This window comes from Ambystoma mexicanum, chromosome 11 (genome assembly GCF_040938575.1).
Source record: "Ambystoma mexicanum isolate Mex_15411 chromosome 11, UKY_AmexF1_1, whole genome shotgun sequence".
Classification (NCBI taxonomy): Eukaryota; Metazoa; Chordata; class Amphibia; order Caudata; family Ambystomatidae; genus Ambystoma; species Ambystoma mexicanum.
Window position 1 is genome coordinate 1,394,926,285 of NC_090934.1, and position 26,352 is coordinate 1,394,952,636.

Here is a 26,352-nt window from a genome sequence, read left to right on the forward strand (position 1 = left end):
AATCCATGCTTTGAATCATCTAGCTTCGGAATGTTGGCAAGGACAACAACCCAAATTAGGAATACTTGCAACATTCATTATTAATGTTCTTTCATCTTCTCGCAATTGACACTGGCTTATTGACCATTTGAATCTTAGCAGGATGAACTATGGTTACATGTATGTGTCAAGCCTATGTTCATGTTGCCCTCAGGTGGATTTCTGAGAGGTTGGCCGCAAATTCACGCACAAGGATGTGGACATGTGTTTGGAAGATGTGCTATGCGCTACTGTTGGTGCAGTGCCTGGGAGCAGAAGAGGACCTGCAGTTGTCCAGCAGTGAACGAGGATCATTCTACTATGGAGCTTTCCCCTCAGGTACTTATCTTCCCTACTGATGACATTCACATGAAAAACATCTAAGGCACATTCAGAGAACACCTGTCTGTAAGAGATGGCTAAACGGTTTTCATTTCAGGGGGTAGGAGGCAAATACAATTTACTGCCCTTATTTCTGAAATACAAACGGGTAGACAGGCAGACAAGTAGTTGAATGAATGGGGAACTGTTTCATAGCGAGAGAACATGGGCTGTGAAACATGAGGAAAGACTGACAGATTATCACATGGATAGGCACTGGGATGGGGTGATAGATGAATCAGATAGATGAGCAGACAAATTGACAGATGACCAGACATGGTCTAGCAGAGACTGATGGCCAAATACATGAGTTCAAGAGTTGCTGGAAAGATGATTGGATGGGTAGATGAAGGGTTCATGCATCTTTACCATGAACTGGAGGAAGAGTTAATGGGAATTTTGGACAAGTAGGTCCTCTTAGGCATAGGGGCTTGCAGTTAATGGGACCGCAGTTCAAAGGTGAGCTGAACCTTTGGGTTTCTGACATTTCTCATGACTTCACAAAGTTAATTTTGTTTCCATTTTGTTGGAAGCAGTTCTCCGCATTCACATGAACAGATATGTATGTAACTTGATGAAGGACTTGCAGTTTTGAATGGCCTACAGAAACATATTGCAGGCCAATAAGGAAGGAACATCCTTGTGAAGAATCAGACAGTAGCACCATGCATACTTTTGTGCACTTGAAAAATTCCTTTGAAAGCAGATTGTTCTTTGAAGGAGTGCCAACAAAGAGACTTGAGTCCTTGACTTGAGTTGTGATGCGATCAATGTGCTTCAAATAGAATATCAGGAAGGGAGCATGGCTCTGAGCACTCTGATGGTTGTGTACTATCCAGTTAGGGAGTCGAAACTAAAGGATATGTCAGTTGTCATGGCAGCACATCTTAACATCGAAGACTAAAACAATCAGATGGGAAAGAAGGAGAATCTTTGAATTAGATGCAGGCTACATAATGTACCGCTTACAACGACTTACACAAGGGGAGCAATAGAGTGGATGATGCCAAATGTGACTCCCAGAGACACGCAGAAAGCTCATTGTCAGTTATATTATTTGCTTACAGCCATAACCTTTTTTGTTCAGAATTCCTTCCTGGATGTCCAACAAAGCAATTTGTAGTAAAGGTGATCGGTATTCGTTTAGGAAACCATCATACTTGAGCTGGCTTGAAATGCTGCTTGTCACTATGATTTCAAAAACTTGAACCACGCTGGGCAGGTCTGACATCAGTTGACCAGGGCCTCTTAGTCTGCATGGGCTTCTTCAGTAAGGAAGCAATGATAGCGTGCTTGCTTTGCTTTGGATCTTCTCCTTAGCAGAGAAACCATTGGTGTGCAGATTGGATGAATGAATAGGTGGGTAGAAGTATGGGCTTATGCACTGTGTTTGAGTGTTTCTAAATTGCGTTTATTAAGCTGATTGTATGGTTTGACAGATGAGCAATGGCACCTTGATGATCATTTCAATGAAATTTCAGTTTGATTGCTGTAATCCCAAAATGGTACTTCATCTTCACAGGGTTTTCCTGGGGTGTTGGCAGCTCTGCCTTCCAGACAGAAGGAGCGTGGGACAAGGATGGCAAAGGAAAAAGCATCTGGGACGTTTTCACCCATAAAAAGGGAAAGGTCTTTATGAACGAGACGGCAGATTCATCGTGTGAAAGCTACTACAAGGTGAAGGTAAGAACCAAAGAGAAGTGCAGAGCAGACCATAAGAAAGCATTTCTCAAGAGATAGAGACTAGGAAAGAGCAAAATATACACAGGGCCTCATTATAATGTTGGCGGACATGGTATGAACGGTACCGGTAAGGTACCGGCACAGTTCATACCAAACCGCCGAATTACGAGTTCTGCTTGCGGGTGCCTGACAGCCCGCCAGGTCTGACCTGGTGGGCTGTGCGGCACCCGCAAGCCTAACTCGTAATTCGGTGGTACCATTATCAACGGTACCGGTGACCGTTAACCCTTACCGCCTCATTACGAGGTCCCTTTGCGGGTTGGTGCTTTAACGCCTGCTTTTTAGCAGGCGTTAAAAACCAACCAGCAAAGGGACCAGGGTGCTAATTACGGTACCGCAATTTGCGGTACCGTAATTAGCACCTTCCCCATTCCCATTATGCCCTATGGGGCAAAAATGGGAATGGGGAAGGGCAATGGGAGAAGGGGGAATTACCGCCCCGCCAACCTTGGAATAGGGCGGTAATTCCCCTTTCCTCCAAGGCGGTGCCGGTATTTTACTGGCATGGACCAAGGTGTTAATAGCACCTTGGTCCACCGCCTACCGTGTAATGAGGCTCCTAGACTGTATGATAAAGTCAACTGTGTTTCCTATTTTTCTTGCTCACCGCAAGAAGCAAAGCTCATATGAGTAATAATAACAATACCTATAATTTTAGCAGGGAAAGCAGTTATCTCTATGGCATTTGCCATTCATGCAGCCCACACGTGTGCTCCTTGGCCATAAATGGGGGATGTAGGTTTTAATGTCCACATAGTAGGTGGTCAAAGGCAAATCTACTGTATAAATTAGACATTCTGAGCTTTACATGTTGATACCAAGATGGTATCACAAAGAGGGAGGAAAAGTACACCCAGATGCAAGAAGTATATTGCTGAACAGTTTTATCGTTAACAGAGGAAGTTATCACACATGAAGGAAATAACTTCACAGGGTGTACTCAAGTCAATTTGATTGGACCAACCCAAAAAACATAGCGCCTCATTATGAGTTTGGTGGTATCTCAGCAGTAAATCCACTGAGGTAACACTAAGCAGAGTTATCGTTATCGCGACTTGGTACGGCCGAATTACCGGTGGATTACAAGTGGTGATATGGAGGTGCAAGTCCCTGTTTATGGAGTCCATGGGATATCGGCATAATTACCACCAGAAGTAATTCCGCCAAAACTGCTGTTTTTTGCCAGTAAGGTGGAAGGATTACTTCCAGCATTTTGCTGGAGATTTATCATCCACCCCACCACCAAAACCATATTTGGGCGGTGTGAAAGCATCATTTACATATTTGGGCGGTGTGAAGGACCACATTGACATCCTGGCTCCCGCTCTGGCTGATTTCTGCAACCACTCCTTCGCCACTGGAGTCTTCCCCTCCCCCTGAAGCACTCCCTTGTGCACCCTCTTCTTAAGAAACCCTCTGCCGACCCTTCCTGCCTGGCTAACTATCGTCCAAGCTCCATCACTCCTTTCCTGGGCAAACTCCTGGAAATGCTGGCCATCTCCCAGCTTTCTTCACTCTGAATCTGTATGATGTCTCCATGACCATCAGATTGGCTTCAGAGCTGCCAGAAGCATGGAAACTGCTCTCCTGAACATCCGTGAAGACCTGCTCTCCAACCTTGATTCCAACACCCCCTGTGTCCTTATCTTACTTGTTCTCTCTTCTGTCTTTGACACGGTCAACCATGCCATCCTGCTCAACCGCCTCTGTGATAACCTGGGTATCACTGATCAGGCCCTGGCTTGGCTGACCTCCTTCCTCTCCAATCGACCCTCCCACGTCCAACTTGTGTACTTCCTCTCCTCTATCTCTACCTGTGGTGTTCCCCAGGGGTCTAACCTCTCTCCCAGGCTGTTCAACCAATACCTGGCACTTCTTGCCCACCACATTGCCGATCTCTGCCCCAACTGCCAGTGTTATGCGGATGACACTCAGCTCATTTTCAGGCTCCCCTCAGCCACCTCCTCGTCTTCTCTCATCTCTGACTGTCTGTCCGCCATCTAGGAGTGTTGCGCCGCCAATGATCTCTGCCTGAATGACAGTAAGACTGAGATTCTCCTTATCAGCACACTTACTTGCTCCTTTCCTAGCACTCTCTTGGCCCTCTTCCTGCTCCCACCTTTGAGGCTAAAAACCTCTGAGTCATCTCCGACTCCACACGTTCCTTCTCTCCTCACATCTCTGACGTCTCTAAGAAGTCACACTACCAGCTGCACCTCCTCAGAGGTATTCTTCCTTTCTGCTCCTTCCCCCAGAAGCTCACTGTCTCCAGAGATCTGGTTCTCTCTAGGCTGGAATATTGCAACAGCCTATTTCTAAATCTGCCTGCCTCTACTCTCTGACCTCTGTAATTTATCCAAAACAAGACTGCGAGACTTGTCCTAGTCCTCAAGCCCAGGGACCATATCTCTCCAGGACTGAAATCTCTGCACTGGCTCCCAGTGGTGGCGAGGATTAAGTTCAAAACCCTCTGCAATGTCCACAAGGCCTTCTGGGGCCTGCAACCTCAATACCTTCAACTCTCTCTTCCTAAATATCTTCCTTCCCGAGTTCTTTGCTCATCCGCCTCCAACTCCCTCAGGGTTTGTCGCTTCTCCAAGCAGCGCGTTGGTTGTAGATCTCTTCTTTCTTCTGCTGGGGCCTCCCTCTGGAACAGCCTTCCTGCTTCTCTGAAACTTGAGGAGAACCATCTCCGGTTCCGGAAGCACCTCAAGACCTTCCTCTTTGCTTCTGCTTTCTCTGCTCCTCTCCCCTGCTGATCACCTGGCTTAATCTGAAACTGCACTGGTTACTTGGCTACCCTCTGATCTGAGGCCCAGGTTGCCCCCCCACCAGTTGCACACCTGCACTGCCCCCCTGCAACCGTTGCACTCAGCAACTGTTTCTGTATCCCTAGAGACCCTACTAGCACTTGATACCTGATGTCTACACTTACCCTTGCACTTGACACCAGCTGACTGCACTTTTATTTATTGTCTTTATTTTACTGTTATCCTAAGTATTGCACTGCCCCCTCCCTTTTCCCCTGCACTTTTCCTCTTCCCCACTCCCCTGCACTTGCGCGATCTCAATGTCACCTGGCCTAGTAGGATCGTTGTCTCTGTCTTCCCTCTGTGTCCCCTCCTTTGCCTCATCGCGCCTTGAAACACTTGTGTATAGGCATGTTATAAATGCCATATCATATCATATCATCATGAAGCAAGACACAGACAGCAGATTTAAGATGCAAACAAAACACTTTTAGTGATTTAGGATTGTGTAATGCCTAACTTGCCCTATGCTAAGGTGGGATTTCCCTACATAAAAGTATAGATAGAGTCAATAAGTACAACTTAAAAGTCTGCCTGTGTCCTAAACCTATACTTGCTCTCACAACTAAAACTAAACAAGGTGTTCCAAATAGAGTTCTGAGCTTCTTCCAGCTCTTGGCTTACATTCCATCTCCTCTTCCCAAGTTCAAAGCAGTTCCAAAAGCCCTAGGAGTTCCCTTCCCCAAGAAGAAAAGACAATTCCAAAAGGCCCTCAGGGTTCCTTTCCCTAAGGCGACAAAACAGTTACAAAAAGGCATCAGGGTTCCTTTCCACAAGGCGACAAAACAGTTTCAAATATCTTGGGTTTCCCTTCCCCAAGATGTCAGCTCTTCCAGCCTGCCAACTTTCAATTAGTTCAAGTCTCTTAATTCTCAAAACCAGTTCCAGATTGGCTTTAGCATTCTTCAGGCTTTTCAATAGCATATACAGATTGCTATCTTTCACATTCACTTCAGCAATCTTATTCACAAGTGGAGATTCTTTATCTTTACTTTCCTTGGCTTTTCCAGACATGGTATCCTCGGTCTAGGCACAGTTGTCAAACCACACGGTCCACCCATAACAGGTCACGCAACCGATAACCCTAAGCTTTCTTGCCCACACAGGGTTCTCTTTCACTGCATCTGTGCTTTGTTTTACATTTTCTTTGGATTCTCCTTGACATTCTCTTGGCTTTGCCACAGTGTGTTCTTCCACACAACTCACTTTCTTCCACCACTTTGCTTTCACACTCTTTATAAGTGCTCATCATTTGCTTACTTTATTCATAAAGATGTATTCTTTGTCTTTAACAGTTCATTACCTGTGCTTCACATATGCTTTCATTTAATTTGTAGGATTATCCAAGCTGTCCTTTAGTTCAGTATTCAATAATGCTTGGTTTACTTTATTCAAGTTCCTTTTCTTATAGTTCAGCATTTGCGCACTATTCAAAACCGCTCACTTTCGGTGCACCATTACCTGTACACATGTTTTAGTTCCTCCAGCATTACCATATGCCCCATGGCAGCCCCAGAAATGTCCTGATATGAGTGTTCCCTTCAATTCACTAACCGGTCCTTAGCAGCTCCTCTGGGCGTCTTCTCCTTTCTTTCTCCTGGCTTGCAACGGCCCGCACACACTTTTTGGGAGCTACACGAGCAGTGCTTGCATTGAGCAATCTTTGTTGTGGGTTTGCCGGTAGCTCCGCTGTTCACACGCGAACGCTACCCCTGGCCAGAAGCACCCAGGAGTCTTCCGTGCCACACAGCTCTGGCTGAGTATATTTCACATGTTTTTTTGGGATCACTGAGAGTCTTCTCTTGGTCGACATGGTTACTGATCTTTAGTGTTTGCTAAGTGAGGATTGAGGAGCACCTGGGGGGATTCCCAATCACTGATTTCAAGGGTCACATCAAGGAGTGGGTTGCTCCCCCTGTGCTCCCCTGTCTCCCCTCGGCCGCTCAGCCCAAGTGACTGTCACAAGGGTACACTGTTTAATTAGTTGTATTGTATTGTATTGTATTGTATTGTAGTAGTCATTTATGTAGTGCACTTTTCCCATTTGTATGGCCTCAAAGTGCCTTGTGGTAGGAACGCCCTCGGGGACCGAAGTCCAGGTATGGGATAGTTTCTAAGAGGAGGCTTAAAATGCGTCTGTGCATTTAGCCAAGATTAGGACTTATAGGGGTTGGCTTGGCTCCAGTATCCAACACAAGAGGTCAGGCACATGGGCGGGTGTTGAGGGAGGTCAGGACAGAGCGCTAGTGTAGGAGACTCTATGTAGTCAGCTAGACCGAATTTGTAGTAGGTTGTCACTGTATTCTAATGGCAGAGGTGTTGAGGCAAGTCTAGGATTTCAGTGCGCAAGTTATGTGACCAACTAGACCGAATTTGTCATAGTCATAGCTGCATTCTAGAGCGCATGGATGAATAGCCATTCCTGCAGCATATGTCCACCGAAGTGGTGTGTTTATACATTCATTAAGCTCAGATGGAGCTTATCTTTGATATCGCTGTCATATGATCTTCTGTGGGGAAGAAAAAGCCAGCTATCTTCGTAGCCTTTTCTAGACCTTTTCTAGACTACCATTAAGTCTACCAAGTGGAATAGACTTGTTGTTCTAGAATATCCCTTAAGTCTACCAAGTGGAATAGGCTGTTTGTCCTAGAACACCTTCTAGGTGGGACAGACAGGCTACCATAGACATCAGGCTAATGGGATTCTCTGAGTGCAATAGACAGGTTACCTTTAAAGTCCATATCTTCAACGTTCTAAAACGCTAAACCAAAGCAATCTAAAAAGTGTGATATCAAGGATACCTGCATGTAGCCACTGTGAACTACAATGGCTAACTTAAGCAATTATAAGTGCAATGGAGGGTTACCAACATATATCTTCGATCGTTGTGGGCGAGCTAAACATTATGGGTGTAAATGCTCTAAGTGTGCCACATTTGTTAACCTGCATGTTCTTTCTTCTGGTTGCAATGCCAGGCTACACGCATATCTAGAACCAACCCATGGCTATCCTTACAGGTATTGTAAGCAGGCTAATATCAAACTGTCAGGTACAGTACCAAAGCCCCAGAGCACAGGCACGCTATCCTGACAGATTTACAGGAACGGCAGTCCTAATAAATCTTCTTCGTGCAATTAACAGTCTGTCCTCAAAGGGCTTTAGGCGCACTGTGCCGGTTCTCCCTATGATCTGCATGAATGGACAGGCTAACAAAATAGTGCAAAGCCATTCCTCCCCTCTCTTGAAAATCCATCAAGGTACAACACCCTCCCCAACCCCAACAATTCATCTAAGTGCAACTCATTTCCTAACCCAAAATCCTTATAAGTGCAAAACACTTTCTACCCCCAAAATCATATAAGTGCAACTAATTTCCTACGCCCCAAAATCTTTCTAAGTGCAACACCCTTCCCACCCCAACAATCCAGCTAAGTGCAACTCATTTCCTACTCCCAAAACCTTATAAGTACAACACATTTCCTACCCCCCAAATCAATCCAATTGCAGTATACGGATAACTTCCAACACATCTATCTGACCGTCTTATACACTGCAATGAAAGAACCACCCAGATTCAACTTTGGCAGAGTAGTGAAAACCAGTTACACAAATAGGCTAGATGGGAAAATGCACATAGATTTGAAAATAATTTTCCAAACAAGGGGGCATTTCTGGGCATTTCTGGGCATTTCTGGGCACATCACTAATTCACATATGGGATGCGCTTTTGCCCAGAAATGAGCGTCATCCCCCTGTGCCCTTTAAATAGTGGTGTACCGACTTCGAGTAAGTGTTTGGCTGAAAACTAGCTATTTGGCTTTGACCGAAACCTTACTGGAATCCTTGTCATCGTTAAGCGGACTATTCAGGGAATGAATCGGTTATAATTTATTTTTCTTTCTTTGTGTTTCTCTAGATCAATAATTGTTGCAGCATTGGTCCCGTCCCCAGGATGGAACCAATAACTTGCTTATGCATGAATGCCCCCAGTTCGGGCTCTGTTAATTCCCCATCAACGCCAGGACTCGTCCAGTGCCACAGTGGGCACTTTTCAGCACGCTTCTCTTTGAGGTCTAGCGCCTTAAACTAGGACAAGACAGCTTCTATTAGCATACCTTTACCGGGGAACTGGGTTATTGGTACCAGGGGAGGTAATACTTAGCTCTCTTTCGTGCCTCCAAAGGCTCCTGTTTCAGAGGTTCGTGCGGACATAATGTGTACTGGCTTAATTTTAACAGCTATTCACTGCTTATGGACTATGGACAAAATGTTGTTTTCGATTGTCTACATATTTGTCAGGAGAACTACATTTCTGGAAAGGCAGCATGGGGCATTAAACAAAGAAAGGCGATGACAAGCCCAAACTTGACAGCCGCAGCTTGAAAGTACACTTTACACAATAGGTCAGGTAGCGAAACACAAACAAACTCGAACAAATAATGCCATCACTTAACTGTCCCAAATGCTTTTAAAACTCGTGATAGGCAGACAAAAAAGTAATATTTCATAGTTTAAATAAAATTAAAGTCAACATCGATTTCTGTTTTTTCTGGCATTAAAATAAAGGGCAAAATAACCTATCAATTGAAAGAAATGTTCAGGCCTTCATGGGTGACGAGGAGATGGTGCTGTGACTTGCATTGTTTCAGCCCAGGCCACGGTTATGGCAGGAAATTAATAAACATGTCGTGTCCAGTGTCTGTGTGACCCTCGTGTGGGCAGTGAACACAGCCCTGGTTCATGCCCAAGTGACCCCTAGCCCTATTGTGGGGCATTCGAAAAGAGCCATTCCCAGTCAACAAACACAAGAAAAAACACCAAAATCGTATTTCTGTCAGCCTTGGAAGGTTTAGAAAAATCTACCATTGCAAGTTTCGCAGAATCACTCATCTTCTTGAAAGTAATTCTAAGGTAATAGCCAAACTGAACTAAGCTAGAAGGGAATGCCACAATGACAAAGAAAACACAGAGACTTCACACAAAAAGTAGAAGGGGCTGGCACACCACTGAAAGCAGCGCTCTCCCTCCTCCTCTCTCCACCACCCGCAGTGCCCATAATGTCTCCTTCAGAGCCCACCCTGCAGAACAAAAGGAGACACAAACATGCTCCTACTGTGCTCTCACCACACTAGGCACAGAACATTATTTCACTAAGTGGACTTCACCTTTTACTCAATGGAGCAGGGATTGATTTGGAAAGATGGGGAACTTACTTTTTAAAGTTGTTTCCTTGTTATTAGCAGTGCCAATACTAATATTGTGTCGGTCTGATAGCACATGAGTAGAGTGCTCACTTTGACATTTGTGCAGAGTCTGCTGACGCAGGTTCAAATCCCAGCAGGGCCAAGCTCAGCCTTTCATCCTTCCAAGGTTGATAAATGAGCACCACACACCGTGGGTAATAAGCAGCGCTCAGATACCTGAGGGTCCTTAGCGTTATATAAATGCTAAATTATTATTATTAATATGTAAATGTTTAAGTAATTGGAGTTGTCATGGAACATTTTCAACTGAAAACTCGCACACATCTCCAGTTCCCTACCAAATTTCTTATTAGGCAATGAAAGCAAGCAATAATAAAACTCCCCTTCTAAAGCTTAGTTACATCTATGATCTATTTATAAGCACTATGCATGTCCTTCACTGAAGTCCTGTTAAGACATGCATTTAGCAAAGACAACAGTTTTGGCTTGTTATGCATATATTGACACATTTCTAGTCGTAAACTACTATTCTGCTCAATATTCCGCCCGGCCGAATAATTAGGCCAACTACTCGGTATTCGGCTGAATAGTAACAGCAACTTTTAAAACAGTCTTATTTTAAAGTAATTTCACGGTGACAGGCCCTTTAACAGTCCTGTCTCGTTATAAGGCTCCCCTAGTAACCATGTGGTTGCTGGCAGCATGTCATACATTAGTGTTGAGAGCAAGGGGGCTGGACAGCACATCTTTGCACTATTGTCCGTCTACTCCAGAAATGTTCAAGTCGCCTTTGCGAATAAGATGACATGAGAATTTCTCATAACAGCGCAAATGACACAACAAGAGCATTCCTTGCGCTCCTTTCATCTGCACTATTATATGAGAATCTGGCCCCATGACTGCATTGGGATTAAACTCTGGATAAGAATATGAAACAAGACAATCTTGGAAGTTGCTGTATCAATTTAATAAAGCTTGTTTGAACGCTGGCTGCTCACACAGCCCTTCAAAACAGGGCTAAGTGGAGGGACTAAGTATCACAATTTCAGAACATTATAACCACAGGCAGGCATTTGTGTGGAGAGGGTGAAAATGAAAAGAAGGTCCCCAGATAACATATAAACTGCATTGAGTCGCCCCAATTGCAGAAAGTGCTTTATAATTTCAATTGGTCTTTTAGATAATTATTAAATTAACAGTGATATTTTATTTCTGGCCTTCTACAAAATCCCCAAAAGTCAGAACATGCATTTGAATATGTAGCAAATAGTCTACTGGTGATTTCGAGCACGTGGGACGATTAAGAGCGAAAGCTTTCCTTTCAGACTGCATTAGGAAGAGTGCCATCCCAGCCAAACTCGGGATGAGCATTTGAACAGCCTGCGATGGGGGAATCTTTCAAAAGTAAACTCTGAGATAGTAGACCAGTCCATTCAGGACAAGCGCGAGTATGGGCCTTGCCAGCAATACCACTAAATGCTGAATATTCAATTCTTCCCATAGGAGGATATCGATTTATTGAAGGAGCTGAAAGTCAACCATTACCGGTTCTCTATTTCATGGCCCAGGCTTATCCCCACTGGAATCAAAGGTAAGTTGGAGGTTTTACAAAATGTTATGTGGGTAGGAAATTTTCCAAGCTTTTTTATGTAATGTTCAATAATTGTATAAATGTCTAACAGTTTTCCATTTAAATTGATGCATTTGTATATAAGGACTTAAACAGAAAGTATCTTTTAGGTGTCGATATTTATTGGGTGTAATGAAAACAATGGGCCTCATTACGACCCAGGCGCTGGACCATGGTGCTGTTAGCACCATGGTCCATGCCGGTCTCCGGCATGGTGGATGGCGGAATTACCGCCCCCATCACAAGGTTGGCAGGGGCGGTAATTCCCCATTCACCATTTGCCCTTCCCCATTCCCATTTTGCCCCATAGGGCATAATGGGGATGGGGAAGGCGCTAATTACGGTTGCCGTAATTAGCTCCAAGGTCCCTTAGCGGGTTGGATTTTAACGCCTGCAAAAAGCAGGCGTTAAAGCCTCCAACCCGCTAAGGGACCTTGTAATCAGGCATTAATGGTTTAACGGCGCCGACGCTCTTTACGGCGCCATTAAACCATTAGCGCCAGGGTCGTAATGAGGCCCAATATATAAGAGTCCTTATTTAAGCAGTCTGATTTTGATGATAGCAGGTGTGTGGATGATCAGGGGGATCAACAGACAAACAGACCGATATAAAATATTCAAAGGGGTTTATTTGAGACTGTGCACAGGTTGGGGACAAAATAACAAACACGATGGATAAGAGGTAGCTCACATGTCTCTTCCAGGGTCTTGCAGTGACCCCCTCCGGGAGTCAGCATCGACTTTAGAATTTCTCCAGTTCTGGCCATCTCCTTCTGGGTCATCCCAGTGTGGGTTTAAGTGGGAATGCCAAAACCTTATTTCTTGCCAGTCCAAAGCAGTTGCTGTTGGGGTCTTTTCTAAGTGGAAGGGTGCATGGCTGCCCCCCACTTTGATCACCTCTCGTCTTTACCTCTCCCACCTAGTCACTCTGCCACTGGCTCATTCCCCATCCTCTAAAACCTGCCTAGGTCTAGACTCCACCCTCCCAAACCTCCTGTTAGTGTCTACTTACTTCTAGCAGACCTTTTCTTCTGCCTGACTTTCTCCCACTTTAGCCCTTCTTTGATTATCCTTGTATGAGGTGGAAATCTGGTCTTCCCACCATGCTTGCCCCTGTCTCTGCACCCTCCTCCCTGTGGTCTTTTCCCAACTCTTCCTCCAGAGAGGCTAGAGTCAAGCCTTCCTTTCCTGAGCGAGCCTCCCGTCACTCTGAACTACTTCCCTCGCCAAAGACTGACTATCACTCCTTGACCTCTTTTCACTTTTACTCTACTCACCTCTTGATATCACTCCCCAACTTCCTTTATGTCACCTTTACCACCTCCCGGTAACGCTCTTCCTCAACCTCCTTTATGTCCTCTTTCTCACTGCCTCCCAGTCAATCTCCTCCTCCATCTTCTCCCAAATAGCTACAATATGTATCTCCTTTAGCTCACAACTCTCCTCAATGGCTTCTGCCCTAACAGCTCCTTCTCCCCACTCTCCTTCACCAGACCCCTGGAATTTACTTCTGCACCCCTTCCCGCAGCTCAGTCCAAACTCCCTTGCACCATTCCTGCTCCAGATACCATCCTCCCTCCTCCTACCTCCGACACTGACTGAGAGACTGGCTTTATAGAGTGTCCTGGCATAAGGGGACTCAGTATTGCAAGCATGGGAATTGTAGTTCTCAATCTGGGCCTGGGTGGGCCTGCACTGCCTGCTGGATCACATCCACAGAAACAACAACTGCATGTTAGAGTTCCTAACTTCTGCTTTAGGTTGCTGGTCTAGGTGTTGGTTTGAAGGTCCCTACCCTGGGAATCCAGTACTGAGGTTGGGCTGGTTGACGGCCTTCCGGATTCTCTAGGGGCACGTTGGGACTGCTAGTCCCCATGTAACTCTGCTATGTATTGAGGATGCAGTGCAGTACCCCATGACACGAAGTTTAGAGGGGCGCCTGGTCCCTACGGTCACCATACTGCTGGCTCTTAAAGCGAAGCACGTGACTTTGTTACATAATGCATGACTGCTCTCACAATCATTGCTTAATGGAGTATGCTTACTGATATATTAGCTTTTTAACAGTGACATGATTTTTGCCCCAACAACTATCTGATGGGGTATGATTACTGGCACAAAAACCGGTGAAGGTAGACATCTTGGCATTACAAGTAATTCTCACCATCTTTTTTTCACAAAGTGGCTTTTGGGGGTATAAAGATGTTTTGATCTTTTCAGTGTGCCTGTTAAAATTATGGAATTTCATTGTTAAGCTAGTCCATCATTAAATGGCAAATTTCTAAAGAACAATTGTAAAATTCACTTGGTTTGCATTGCAAAAATCAACATTGTTCAATGACAATAGTGTATATAAAAATACACACACAAATTCTCCAAAAACAAATATCATAAAACTAAGTGTCCTAAATACAATAAACGGTTCATAAACTCCACAAACACCATATGACCAATGATACAGATTAGCATATGTGTAAACAGGTGATCCACAGCACTGCTAGTCCGTACATGGAAATAAGGCACAATAACCATATACCCAATGACACGTCATTCGTGAGGTTCGATTTCCAAACAAGTCTGGCTTTATTGCAAAGTATCTCAGTCGACTAACTGGGTCTCAACGCCTCACAACGTGTGTTCCCAGACACCGTGAGATGCGAGAGAGAGCGAACAGCGCTCATGCAGTCATATATATATATATCATAAATCAACATTTGCTAATCCTATTTGTCCAGCCCTTATACATGTCATACAGGCTAGGGTTCGGTAATTGACAGTTATGACACGTCTTCCTTTAGTTTAAACATTAGTTATTCTAGCAAAGGCTACAGAAACACTTTTCTGTTATTAGGAACATGGAGCACTGGCACAGGAAGGATATCTTGTTCTTAGCAGAGAGACATTCCAAACAACGTTATCTATTTGCTGTGGCTCATGAGCTAAGGGTCAGACAGTTCTGAGGCAGAAAATACCAATCCTTCGTGAAGGAGCACCGCTAGCTGCATATAATTCATATTTAACTGCCTTTTACAACAGCGCTTGCAAGACAAACTGGCACCTGGGCTACTGATTAAGCGTGGCTTCTGCACAGCTTCAAGGCCTCAGTGAGAGGGAAAACAATGTATTTCTGCACGGCTCTACACTCCTGCCTACGTTAGTATTTCAGAGTTCAAGCTGTGGCCTCGCGCCATGTGTAGATCTAAAGCATAGAATATATTTGCAAAGCGTTACAGAAAAGAAAATGGCCGGCATTTACAAAATGGACTCCCTATGGTCACATTCAGGTTTCTTAGTTTGTGAAGTTTGTCACATGATGCAAATTGCTTCTGGCCAACATACTATTCACAGATTCGGGCTATATGATTACTTCTTCAGTATAATAAACCCTCCTTTTGGCCTTAAGCAAATAGCATTATCATCCAAACATTGCATCCTCATTAGACCAGGTGTCACTTTCTGAACTACCCAGGTCACTATCATCATCATCAGAAATATTGATTGCCATAAATTCCTTAAATATTTCATTTTCGTGTTTCGGACCATCATTTATCATACGAGGAGAAAGCTTCACAATCGTTGTACTAATTGTCTGTACACATTAATTTGAAATTATGGAGCAAATGGCTGGCAAACATTGTATGCAGCAACAGCAGAATATGAGGATACTGAATATCATAACAACAATTGCAATTAGTTTCCATCCCCAGGATCGTAACAGCTCCCAGAACCATGAATTTATGTTTACATTCCAGCCACCTGTGGGTACATGAATTTCAGAACTTAGTACATGCAATTTCTTAATTGCCTCAAATATTGTAGGGGAGGAGTCACTTACAAATACACAGCACGCTAATCCCACTCATTTGCATACACCTCCACAATCAGCCAAAATAATACCAAGAACCATTCTATTGTGAAGTGCAACTAGTCTGATTGCTTTTTTTTCCAATTTCATATTGTAAAGTATGTCAGTAGTTCCATTTATTGTTTTCTTCAATACCCTGGATAGTTTTCTTATATTCCATGAGTTTAGTGCCTGTCCCCCAAAAAAGTATAAACGATTTTGCTATGTCCCCAAAAATGTGCCCACAGGTATCATCTTGTTGTGGCCGAGTCTAGATATCTTTGCTATTTTGGATGTTTTTGGCAAGGAATACAGTGGGTAAAAGTATCCCCAAATAACAGATACCTTCACAGCTTCTAGGTAACCATGGATAAGCTTGGTCTCCACACACAAAATAGACAGAACCTCCTATATATTATGGTTTCTCTTCTTGCTCAAGTACAGCAGTATTCATGCATCTAGTAAATGTTCCCACTGGTTGGGAATCCTTTTTCCGTAAGCAAAATGGAACAGAATATGGGCTATGATGAATAGTATAGGAGGGAGGCATGGCATCCTTGCTTCCAACCGGAGCCATTTTGAAAGTAATTAGGGAATGGTAGGGCCTAGAGAATCTATGGGACCGGTCGATGCAGTGTTCATTTTGCTCCTATTTGCGAACACAGAACAACCTAGTGGTGCTAATACCAATCTTTCAAATTCATTTATGTTTGTTCCATCAAAGTTTCCAGTGACACTATCATTCCATCTTCCAAAAAATAGAGCTCTTAATGATGCATAATAGGCAGTACTAAGCGGTAGAGGATGTATATACCAACCCATTCCTCTTTCCCCGTGCTGGGGTAAATGTGAACAAACCCAACAATTGGACCTATTCAAAATAGCATGATTCATATTCATAAGCAGTAATAAAGTGTTATTATCATAACCTTTTCTGTGTTTCACATCGCGTGATGGAAAAGTGTAAGAAAACACATGAGCTGGGGTGCTTATAGTGGGAGCACTGACAGTTGGCAATAGAGTGTTCAATAGATGCATAGTTTCTAAGTACCAAAACATTGGGATCAATGCAAATACAATACAGATAGGTATGGTAATCACGAGCAGGTTAGTCTTTGTAGACCAATCTTTCTTGAGGCACACTTAATTTCAATGTCTACATGTCTATCAATGGCAGCATCAGTGAAGGTGGCAGCAGGAGTGGATACAGGCATGATTTATGAAGCTTATTTCAAGGAAAGTTTCTAAGGGTCTGTCGGAAAAGTTCTCCACGATAATACACGTTGGCATCAAAGTTCAAACAAATTCAGTTCAGCCTGCTTAAGATGGTAGCAAGCTGATGTTTACCTCGACAGCTCCAAAAAGGCAGGAGCAAGTATCAATATCCATTTTATAGTGTCGGTACATTTTGCCCCCACTTGTTCACGCTAGGTTGCAAAGGCCGTCACTTTCAATGGTAGCACCAGGAAACCGCGTGTCAGAGCTCTCATCCGATACAGCTCAAACGCTCCCTTTCCCTAGGCCTCCGTTCCCAGCTCTGTCCGTAAGCTAGAAACGAAGGCGAAACAAAAGCTGCTGATTACTTCCGATTTTGTGAACGTAGATTGTACCTTACAGCTCCAGGTACAGAGTGGTTGATGAATAATGCACTGTCGTTGTTTGCAGCGGATGCAGAAACAGTGCCAATAGGTGATGCAATTTGTGATGATGAGGCAGCAGTCAAACAATGTTGAGGTAACACTGATGTTTCAATTTTTGTTGCAATCTCCCCGGGCCCCTTGTCGGGCTCAGGAAGGACTTTTGGCTGAAATTCGGTTATGTCTTTGTGATCAATCACAGCTGTCTTACTTTCAACGTCAGGACTATTAATCTCTTTCTCATGTGGCAATCGAAACGGGATTCTTTTCGTGTGTGTTGCGTGGATCCAATGCTTTCGACCATTCAATCGGACTGCAGTCTGCGTGGCCAGTAACACCTTATGAGGTCCCTTCCAGCGCAGTGCAAGCAAAGGTTTTCTTTCAAATCTTTTTAAAAGGGTCCAGTCTCCTGGCTGCAGACTATGTCCTAGGCCTGTATATCTGACAGGAAGAGCCTCCTGCACCTGCTGATGAATCAAACGCAAGTTTTTCGCACATATATGTGTTGGACTATGAGCCATGGTAACCATTGCCATAACATATGCATTTGGCAACATCCATCTATTATTTTCTTTGTCCACCCAACAACCCTCTGGGTCTAATTCTGCTGGACCCTCAGACCATTGTTTTACTTCATCTGGAGTGGCTTCTGCTTGTCTTGTCTGCCCCAACTGTCTCAATTCCATTCTCTATTATGCAGGACACTTTTTCTGCGGTTTTGGCATACATTTTTGTGTGCAAATCAATGGCAGTTTGTTTCGCGATTCGGTCTTTAAATGCGTTTCCCTTTCCTACATTACACCTTCCCTTTCCTACATTACACGTTATTTTCTTATGTGCATTGCATTTCATTATTGCTAACCGCTTAGGAAGCGCAAGTGCTGACAACAGTCTCACAATTTAAGTGCTATGTGACGTCAGGAAGCCCCTTTCAGTCCATAATCGGGCAAAATTGTATACTACCCCAAAAGCATACTGGCTGTCAGTGTATATGTTTACACTAAGGTTTGCAGAAATTTCACATGCTCTGGCTAGCGCTATTATTTCTGCAGCTTGGGCTGAGTTATATGGGATTCGTTTGCTCTCTATAATAGTCTTCAGTGTAGTAATGGCATAAGCAGCAGTTGATGTGCCATTCGGTAATTTAAAACAGGAGCCGTCAAAAAACAGTTCTCCATCTGGCTCTTTCAGGGGAGTATCAGCTAAATCAATCCTTCCTTTTGTCTCTTGCTCAGTATTAATTAAGCAATTATGTGATAATTGTTTCTCACTCCCTTTTTCACTAGGAGGGGGCAATAACTCGGCCGGATTTAAATTTTAATTTGAATATGCGGTGCAAATAGGATAATTTCATACCTTGTTAGTCGGGCGGATATGAAATGTTGCATTTGCGTTCTGTTTAGAAGAACGTCTAATGAATGGGGTACCATCACGGTTAAAGAGTGACCTAAAACCATCCCCTCAGTTTGTTTTACTGACGCTGCAGCTAAAGCAACAGCTCGCAAGCAACGTGGCAAAGCACATGCAACAGGATCCAACGTGGAAGAGAAACAACTGCATGGTCTATTTCTGCCCCCGTGCTCCTGAGCTAAGACAGCCAAAGCACATCCATCCTTTTCATGCACAAATAAGATAAAACACTTCTCATAATTTGTCGTGCCCAAAACTGGAGCTGAGCATAATGCAGCTCTGAGCAGGTCAAAAGCTTCTTGACACTCCATGTTCCATGGCAAAGGTAACGTAACATCCTTCCTTGTCAATGCCACTATAGGTTTCACAATCATTGAAAAATGAGCAATCCACTGCCTACAATATGAAGCCATGCCAATCAAAGCCCTGACTTCCTTCTGCGTGTTTGGAATAGGCATATCAGAGATGCTTTCTATTTGTTCTGGTGTCAATCTTCTTCCCTCCTTCGATAGGAGGTAGCCCAAATAGGCCACCTCCTGTCGACAATACTGGAATTTCTTCAGTGCTGCTTTGTGATCATGTTCTGCCAAATGTGTCAACAAAGCGTCAGTGCTTTCTTTACAAATGTCCTCTGAGTCTGTTGCTATAAGCAGATCATCAATGTACTGTAACAATATACACCCTAGCGGTAATTCAAGCATGTCCAGTTGTTCCTTCAATGCTCTACTGTAAACGCTTGGACTCTCAGTGTAGCCTTGTGGAATACGTGTGAATGTAAATGAGCACCCTCCTAATGTAAAAGCAAACAAATATCTACTGTCTGGATGTACAGGAATACTGAAAAACGGGTTCCTCAAGTCAATCACACTGAAGTGTGATGCAGAAGCTGGAATCATAGTCAAAATCGTGGTTACATCGGGGACTAATGGGAATTGGGGATCAACTACTTTGTTAACCGCGTGTAAATCAATTATAAAACGTTAAGGGATATTATTTCCTCCTTTCTTGTAAAATGGAAGAATGGGGCTATTACACACACTACCAGAAATCTCTTCAATTACATTTCGAGCAATTAAATCTGACACAATATATTTCAACACTCTCTCACCTTCACTCGAAATGTTGTATTGCGGAATACGCGGTAATGTAATTCCTTCCTTCAAAACAATTTTTACTGGTTCTACTTTTAAACATCCAACATCATTATCGTTCACCGCCCATATACAAGCCGGTACTTCACACAATTCAGTCGCCAATGGAATGGATACAAATTGCGATACAGGAGTTTTTTGTGGCAAAATCGTCAAGTACACTCCATCAGGAGAACAATAAATTACTCCATTCAATTTCTTCAATGGATTCAATCCCAACAAATTTTTCCCGCAATTTGTCATCAAAAGAAACGGGCAAGAGTCAGCAAATGGACCTGGTGTGATTGGCACTGGTTGTGAAACTGGACTAATTACTGGCATACCTGAGAACCCTACTGAGACATTTTTATGCCCTGACAATGGTATATTTGGAACCCGTTGATGAACGATCGAACATTTTTGTGCACCTGTGTCCACTAAAAAAAGTGTTCCCTATTCCCAACCTTCAATTCTATGTAGGGCCCTTTCTGGTCAACAGGAATAGGCACTAGTTCCATCCCCTATTTCGGGCTGTCCCAGCGGAACAGTTCATCATCAGATGTAAAGTATCCAGAGTAATATGCATTGGAGGGATTATCAAAAACATTTCCACCATTCGTGGTGTTCCATGGTTGATTTTGATTTCTATTCTGACCTGCTATTCCCAGACGACCTCTAAATGGTCTTCTTGAAATAGTCCCATTTCTATTCTGTAAATGTGGGCACTTATACCTATTGGACCCCCTTGCAGGTTAGTTAATAATGAAATTGGACTCTAGACGGTGCGTTCCCGCCACCTCTATTATTGTTTCCTACCTGTTGCAGTAACACTCTCGTTTTCAAATCTCCTTTCTCCCTTATTTCCTTATCCTTTTCTGAATTTACTCGATTCTCATAATATTGACCCATATGTAATACTTCGCTTTGTGATTTTGCTTGCCATGCACTTTCAGATGTCATAATTAATGTTTGTATTTTCGGTAACAAACCTCGCACAAACTTATCAACAATTAATCTCTTCCCAGGTTCTGTACTTAGATCTTGACCAGTAAAATCTGCAAATACATCTTCAAACCGGTTAAAACAATCTGTCGCTCCCTCTGATTTGCCTTGTAAGCAAGCAGTCAATTTATCCCAAACTATTCTCTTCTCAGGCCCTAAAGTTTTCAATTTCTCTACTATCCGCAAAGGTCAGATTCAAAATTACTTGCAGAGGCTTCTCCCCAGCCTTTCTCTCACTATCAACTCTAATTAAAGTTTCCCATGTATCGCCTAGCATCGGCACATCGTTTATACTTCTAATCTGCTTCCATATGTCTGCAGGAAGAATCACAGGGAACAATAAATCAATGTCACTCAGTGTAAAAACAGATGAATTTTAAACAGATTCAATCTCCTTATAGAACTCCGCCGGGTTTTTCCTAATGTCAGGGACCGTCTGCTTTATAGTATTCACTTCTTGCCTAAAAAAGGGAACATGTACAAACTGTGCGATATAATGGGCTTCTATCATTCGCGCTGGAGTAGCTCCATCGGCAGCAATGTCTACTCTCGGGACAAATGTGGGAGGCACCTCCCTCATGGGTAATTGCAAAGTAGGGGATTCTACATCTGTTCATCTATTAAGCAACAAAGCCAAATCAAGTGAAAAAGCAGCCGTTCCCATGTCAGGTGAAAATGCTCTTTTATAAATCGTCATTAAATCAGCAGGACAACACACTTTTTTCTACATACATTCATCCTGCAAGTACTCCACCATAACCTGTAACACCTTTCTCTGCATTTCTCGTGCATACTGACTAAACATAACATGCACTTCAATCGCGGAAATGGCGGCATCCGTAATCCATCTAAGCGCGTCTCGCGTACAAATTTGCATCTCTTCACTAACAGGTTTCAATGGCGGAAGAAACCGTTTCTGAAAATACGACATATGCGGTTCACCTTTATTCATTATCACTTTATGCAACCGATCAAGTTCTCGCTTAAACACAAATATTCGCCCTACATGTTCTCATATTTTCGCCGCATTATCTCAAAAATTGTTAAGGAAAATCCAATCACGCAACTCTTGCGGTACCACTGTATTAGTCAAATCACTCCATATTTTAACAAGGTAATCTCCAATACATTCTAACAATACCTGCTGTTCGCCAAGGCCTCTATGATCAGATATAGAACTTTGCACAGCCACTTCATCTTCATCATTAATGTATGTCTCAGCCCAATGTTTCAGTTAGTCTTTCCGTCCCTTGCTAATCGTATTATGAGTCAGCCTAACACTTCCTCTTTCAGACCCCATTAATGCAGAATTGACAACTAAAGCGTATAACTCATGTTGTGAAGGAGGTGGAGGAAATGATGCACGGGCGCAAATGGGACGGCTACTGCAGGTGTGGATGGAATCGTGGGAATAGCAACAGGAGGAGGTACATAATGAGGCGGTGCAACTGGGTCAGTGCTTGCATGTTCATTTCTTCGCTCATTTAGTATCTTATTTATCAGTTCGTCTGATGTATGCAGATCTTGTGAAGCATATATTTTCTGTATGTCTAATTGGAACACCCTATCCATACTCCTAATGGCTTCTGTCTGCTTCTGCTGATCATGCTCTACGGCTTTCTCTGTATTTGATTTATGTCTACGTGCGTGTTTTTCTCTACTTTTCAAGCGTAGATTTGCTTCCTTTCTCCAGTCTCTTACAACATCGAATGCTGCAGGCCTGGCCTTTCTTCGTAACAAAACTGATTCTAAATGTTCTATACGTGCTAGTTCAAAGCTCCCATTATTCGGCCACTGAAGGTCTGATACACATCTGGTCTGCCTATGCCAAACTGCATTGAACACTATTGCTCCTATTCCGTACTTAATATACACATCATGTGCTGACGACCCCTTGGGTGGCGCAGCCTGGCCAGTTTCCAACGATTGTCTACTGCAGTGAAAAAATCTCACTAAACAGGAAGTCAATTTCCCAGGCATGGTTAACACTTACCCTTTTCTTACCATGGGCGTTTGTACTTGCAAGTGCAACTCTCAACCAATATCAGGACGTTAAAGAATCAGGGCACGACTCACCTGATCAATCAATTCGTCTCTCAGGACGCAATTCGCCCGTATACAGGCGCAACCAAGAATCATCACGACCACGTGTCTGGCACAATTGGCCTTGCTTCCAGGACCCTCGCCTCGATGCTCTCTGGCCCATGCTCTGCAGGGGCGCCCCAAACACCTTCCGATCCCGGTCCGACAGCTTCTTCCTCGACTTGTCCTTGCCTTCAATATATGCGATGGAGCATCACAGGGAGGGTCCCTATTCGGGCGCCATGTTTGCTAGTCCATACATGGAAATAAGGCACAATAACCATATACCCAATGACACGTCAGTCGTGAGGTTCGATTTCCAAACAAGTCTGGCTTTATTGCAAAGTACCTCAGTCGGCCGACTGGGTCTCAACGCCTCACGACGTGTGTTCCCAGACACCATGTGATAAGAGAGAGAGCGAACAGTGCTCAAGCAGTCATATATATACATCATAAATCAACATTTGCTAATCCTATTTGTCCCGTCCTTATACATGTCATACAGACTAGGGTTCGGTAATTGACAGTTATGACACGTCTTCATTTAGTCTAAACATTAGTTATTCTAGCAAAGGCTACAGACACACTTTTCTGTTATGTGGAACATGGAGCACTGGCACAGGAAGGATATCTTGTTCTTAGCGGAGAGACATTCCATACAATGTTATCTATTCACTGTGGCTCATGAGCTAAGGGTCAGACAGTTCTGAGGCAGAAAATACCAATCCTTCGTGAAGGAGCACCACTAGCTGCATATAATTCATGTTTAACTGCCTTTTACAACAGCGCTTGCAAGACAAACCAGCACCTGGGCTACTGATTAGGCGCGGCTTCTGCACAGCTTCAAGGCCTCAGTGAGAGGCAAAACAATGTATTTCTGCATGGCTCTACATTCCTGCCTACGTTAGTATTTCAGAGTTCAAGCTGTGGCCTTGCACCGTGTGTGGATCTAAAACATAGAATATATTTGCAAAGCGTTACAGAAAAGAAAATGGCCGGCATTTACAAAATGGACTCCCTATGGTCACATTCAGGTTTCTTAGTTTGCGAAGTTTGTCACATGATGCGATTTGCTTCTGGCCAACATACTATTCATAGATTCGGGCTATATGATTGCTTATTCAGTATAACAGCACAACCTAAAGAATTTGCACTTTCCTCTTCATCCAGTCTCACTGTTTTTATTCACACAAGCAAAGTGATCTGCTCATCTCTTACCTGTGCTGAATAAAGATATGCATGATAAATGTATGCAGTGATCTATATGTTAAGTCGGAGGGTGATGGGTCAGCCCATACATCCAATCAGGGGGCCAAATGGGAACCAGAGAGGGGTGGGGTGAGAGGAGTCCAGAGTAGAGGAATGCGGATGTGAGATGTGTTCTAAGTTGATAAAGAACGCCACTTGTAGTACATTGTGTTATTTCACCTTGAGCTCTTCAGCAGCTCAATCAGTATTTGAAGAGGGAGAGGTAAGTGGGCTGATCTTCAAAGATTCAGAGAAAGGGAGTAATTTGCACTATATGTGTGTTTGATTTGTGTGCATTTTACTTATGTGTAATTTATTCAGCTTGAGTAGACGCTGGTGTGACTTTCCTTTTGGCAATTCCCTTAAGGTTTGTGTCTCTTTCTGTTGGTGAAATGGTTTGTTTGAAACTCGCACCACATCTTCATAGCGTTGCGATTTTCAAATCTCACCAGTCAGGAACCAAGGGGACCTCTGGTCACCATGGATCACCTTCATGGGTGACTAGCTGGTCCTTGGCTAACGTTACATGTCACTTTGGCACCCATCTGTGGGCAAGTTAAGAAAACGAAGGTAGTAGAAGTTACATTACTTTGCGTATCTATGTAATGTAGATTCATGTGGGTGGCAATGGAATAGTTGTCTTGGAGTGTTCTGGCTGCAAAGGAGATAGATGGCAGACCTCAAAAGGTTTAATTGGGATTTTTTTTATCAGAGGAGCAGAAGTTCTAAGGTCATTTATAGTAGACACCTTTCGAAGGATTCTGAAAATTAGGGAAGTGGCAGCAACGTGTAATATTGTCAGTATTGATAGTCTGACAGGAACAGGCCATTTCAACTAATGATCCATGCAATAACTGGTAGAATAATCTGTAAGGCTTAAAATAGTAGCATTATTTTCTCTGAGAGGGGTTATCGCTTGGAATGCAGTTTCCTCCCTTCAGATCGCTCCTTTATTTCGCTAACAGTAGCTGTATCCAAACTTGAACCTTCAGCTTCCCATGATCCCTTTCGACCAGGCCAAGCCAGGAAGCTCTCAAATGAGGCAACCCCATTCCTTTTGTGTGCAGCCATACACAACTCCACCAATCATGCTGCATGCCGTCTTCCATGGATAAGCGGGACTCTCGCTGCATGGTCTCAGTCTTAAACCATTTAAACAATCCTGTTTATGAATGGGGTAGAGACAAGGCTGCAGCTGTAGTCCTTTCTTCAATCTCAAGAAAACGTCAACATGCATAAACCCTGCTTCAGTTCTTGTTTCATACCTCAGTAGTGTGAAGTGTCTCTCTGTTCCATGACGTTTATCTCCCAGCTCGTCGACATTTTGTCTGTGCCACCAGGGAGCTCTTGAACAGTGTGCATGGATTCGCCTTTGACCGCAACTGTGGGAGTGGCATTGGCATGAAAAGCCTGAGCCAGTAAAAGTCGTGGGTCAGTGTGATGACCCTTCTCTCCAGCTGTCTGGTGTCCTATGCTGCTTAGCGCCAAGTGCTGCTGGGGATACTTTGCGCAATAACTGTTCTGTCAGCCCAATGTAGTTTGAGCATTCATTTCTATTACGATCACCCCTTTTTAACATGTAATTTACCCCAAGGCTGATGTAGGTACCATGATCTATCTGTGTCTCCTTTGATTGATATTGGTAGCTAGTTAGTTCATTCTATATTTTTGGAACGTCTTGACATTGTTTTGGACTTTACTCTCGCACCCAATCACTTTTGCAAAGAAAGCCATGAGTTCTGCAAAGCCACCAATGCTATTGGCTGCTGCTGCCAGTCTCCCTGGAGACAAACTAGGATACATACAAAGGTTAGTGCTGACCAGACCAATATTCAAATGGCTATTTCTCTTCTGATATGGCAGAGATCGCTAACCGCGTTTGTAGACCACCCATAGGGGACGCCAACCCAGACAACAGTTTATTTGGCTGTGTTTAGGATCAGTAGTGGGGTTCAGGCATGTATGGGCTCTGTCATTATGGACATGTGTTCTAGAGGGCAATGCTGACATATTGGTGGACACCTTTGGCATGTAAATATGTCTTACATGGCAAGACCTGAAAAAATTATAGGGCACTGGCAAATAAATACGGTGCAGCTCATTTTGTGTTAAAAGTCATTGGGCCTCATTACTAGTTTGGAGGTAGCCATGCTGCTTTTAGCGGCATGGCTACCCCCAAACTCGGGTCTGGGTCCCGCAAAATGGGAATTAC

At 43.7% G+C, this 26,352-nt stretch overlaps 1 protein-coding gene across 2 annotated transcripts in view; it reads left to right on the plus strand.

The window, feature by feature from the left end:
* Nucleotides 1-201: 201 nt before the first annotated feature.
* The window catches only part of LCTL (lactase like), a 239,428-nt gene continuing 213,277 nt past the window's right edge, over nt 202-26,352 (plus strand). The window contains exons 1-3 of one of the 2 annotated variants that reach the window (XM_069625015.1): nt 202-357; nt 1,922-2,082; nt 11,661-11,759. In XM_069625015.1, the coding sequence (XP_069481116.1) occupies nt 234-357; nt 1,922-2,082; nt 11,661-11,759 (384 nt within the window). In that variant the 5' untranslated portion in view covers nt 202-233. The remainder of the gene's footprint in view (nt 358-1,921; nt 2,083-11,660; nt 11,760-26,352) is intronic. The other variant, XM_069625014.1, reaches the window with a different exon arrangement.